Below are 2,500 nucleotides of genomic sequence, written 5' to 3' on the forward strand. Positions count from 1 at the left end.
GCGTCAATGGAGGCCAAACGGCATTGAAAAACACGCGAAATAGCGAGTATGCGTCTTCATAACACGCAAATCTTGGCATATGAATTGGCGTGTCATACATACACCACTTCATGAGATCAGTCTGTTACTTGACATCTTCAGCGTGTAGTTCGCTAGCTACAAGTTTGTTGTTTCCCGAAAAGAACGGAGTTTGAGAACGGAAACACAAAGAGGCTGTGTCTCATTCTGCATACTTCTGTCAGTCCACTGCTCATGGTCACTGACCACTTACTGCCGTAGTGCCCACTTTTGATGGTTAGTATTGTCCCAAAAAGGAACACTTACGTTAAAACACTTAACGGCAATTTCCACTGGATGCAGAACGTCTGCGGAACGTCGACGGAGTCATTAGGTTTCCATTAAAGTCAGTGCACTACACCTTGAAAACACAGCTCAGAGTAGTTTCCCCTCTACTCCTCTGGATGAAACTAACTGGTGGTGGTTTTGTGGTTCTATTCTACGTGAATTCGTGAGATCTCGTGGGTCCTCGTGACTACAGCTGTCAGTCATGGCCGCAGCCGTGCCGCAACAAATCCAGACCTGGTGGGTATTGACGGACGGCGGAGCACGCAGCTGTTCTGCAGCGGAGCCGGTCTGCAGACGTTCTGCATCCTGTGGAAATTGCCGGTTACCGGAAATGACGAGCGGGACGAGTGGGATGAGCGTGACGAACACCTCTCAAAATCTGACGAAAATCTTTTAAACTGACCTTTGTCGATCAACAAAACAGACAGACTGCAGCAACTGTATGTACACGTAGCTGCAGCTTCTCTGTGTTGCCTGCACCGATTCGGGTCAGGTTTTTTTCTATCGAAAGTACTCGCGTAGTGTAAAACTTGGCTGGAATTCTCCTTTAAAGAAACAATTCAAAAGGGGAAAATTTTGAAAAACAGTTTGAGAACCACTGCTCTGACGTGATGATCTAACCGAGTTCTTGTCTTTTGTCCCTCCACAGCTCCTGTTAACCCACATCTCAGTAAGTATGAAGATCCAGAACTCAACTCAACACACACACCTTACAAGGATAAGAATCTGGAGCGGTGTGTGAGACCGTTCCCTGTCACAGAGATAGTTCCCTGTCACAGAGATAGTTCCCTGTCACAGAGATAGTTCCCTGTCATAGAGATAGTTCCCTGTTAAAGAGATGATAGTTCCCTGTCACAGAGATAGTTCCCTGTTAAAGAGATGATAGTTCCCTGTCACAGAGATAGTTCCCTGTCACAGAGATAGTTCCCTGTCACAGAGATAGTTCCCTGTTCCCTGTCACAGAGATAGTTCCCTGTCACAGAGATAGTTCCCTGTCACAGAGATAGTTCCCTGTCACAGAGATGGTTCCCTGTCACAGAGATAGTTCCCTGTCACAGAGATAGTTCCCTGTTCCCTGTCACAGAGATGGTTCCCTGTCACAGAGATAGTTCCCTGTTCCTTGTCACAGAGATGGTTCCCTGTCACAGAGATAGTTCCCTGTTCCCTGTCACAGAGATAGTTCCCTGTCACAGAGATAGTTCCCTGTCAGAGAGATAGTTCAGTTCCCTGTCACAGAGATAATTCCCTGTCACAGAGATAGTTCCCTGTCACAGAGATGCTAGTTCCCTGTCACAGAGATGATAGTTCCCTGTCAGAGAGATAGTTCCCTGTCACAGAGATAGTTCCCTGTTCCCTGTCACAGAGATAGTTCCATGTCAGAGAGATAGTTCCCTGTCACAGAGATGGTTGTTCCCTTTCAGAGAGATAGTTCCCTGTTCCATGTCACAGAGATAGTTCCCTGTTCCCTGCCACAGAGATAGTTCCCTGTCACAGAGATAATTCCCTGTCACAGAGATAGTTCCCTGTCAGAGATAGTTCCCTGTCACAGAGATAGTTCCCTGTTTCCTGTCAGAGAGATAGTTCCCTGTCACAGAGATAGTTCCCTGTCACAGAGATAGTTCCATGTCAGAGAGATAGTTCCCTGTCACAGAGATAGTTCCCTGTTCCCTGTCACAGAGATGGTTCCCTGTCACAGAGATAGTTCCCTGTTCCTTGTCACAGAGATGGTTCCCTGTCACAGATATAGTTCCCTGTTCCCTGTCACAGAGATGGTTCCCTGTCAGAGAGATAGTTCCCTGTCACAGAGATAGTTCCCTGTCAGAGAGATAGTTCAGTTCCCTGTCACAGAGATAATTCCCTGTCACAGAGATAGTTCCCTGTCACAGAGATGATAGTTCCCTGTCAGAGAGATAGTTCCCTGTCACAGAGATAGTTCCCTGTTCCCTGTCACAGAGATAGTTCCATGTCAGAGAGATAGTTCCCTGTCACAGAGATGGTCGTTCCCTTTCAGAGAGATAGTTCCCTGTTCCATGTCACAGAGATAGTTCCCTGTTCCCTGCCACAGAGATAGTTCCCTGTCACAGAGATAATTCCCTGTCACAGAGATAGTTCCCTGTCAGAGATAGTTCCCTGTCACAGAGATAGTTCCCTGTCA

At 47.1% G+C, this 2,500-nt stretch overlaps 1 protein-coding gene across 1 annotated transcript in view; it reads left to right on the forward strand.

The window, feature by feature from the left end:
• The window catches only part of LOC116053578 (MAM domain-containing glycosylphosphatidylinositol anchor protein 2-like), a gene marked incomplete at its 5' end in the record, with an annotated part of 69,987 nt that overhangs the window by 49,994 nt on the left and 17,493 nt on the right, over positions 1–2,500 (forward strand). The window contains one exon of the mRNA XM_035994950.1: positions 995–1,015. Coding sequence (XP_035850843.1) covers positions 995–1,015 — 21 coding nt within the window. The remainder of the gene's footprint in view (positions 1–994; positions 1,016–2,500) is intronic.

Source organism: Sander lucioperca, chromosome 18 (assembly GCF_008315115.2).
Source record: "Sander lucioperca isolate FBNREF2018 chromosome 18, SLUC_FBN_1.2, whole genome shotgun sequence".
In the NCBI taxonomy this organism is placed as follows: domain Eukaryota; kingdom Metazoa; phylum Chordata; class Actinopteri; order Perciformes; family Percidae; genus Sander; species Sander lucioperca.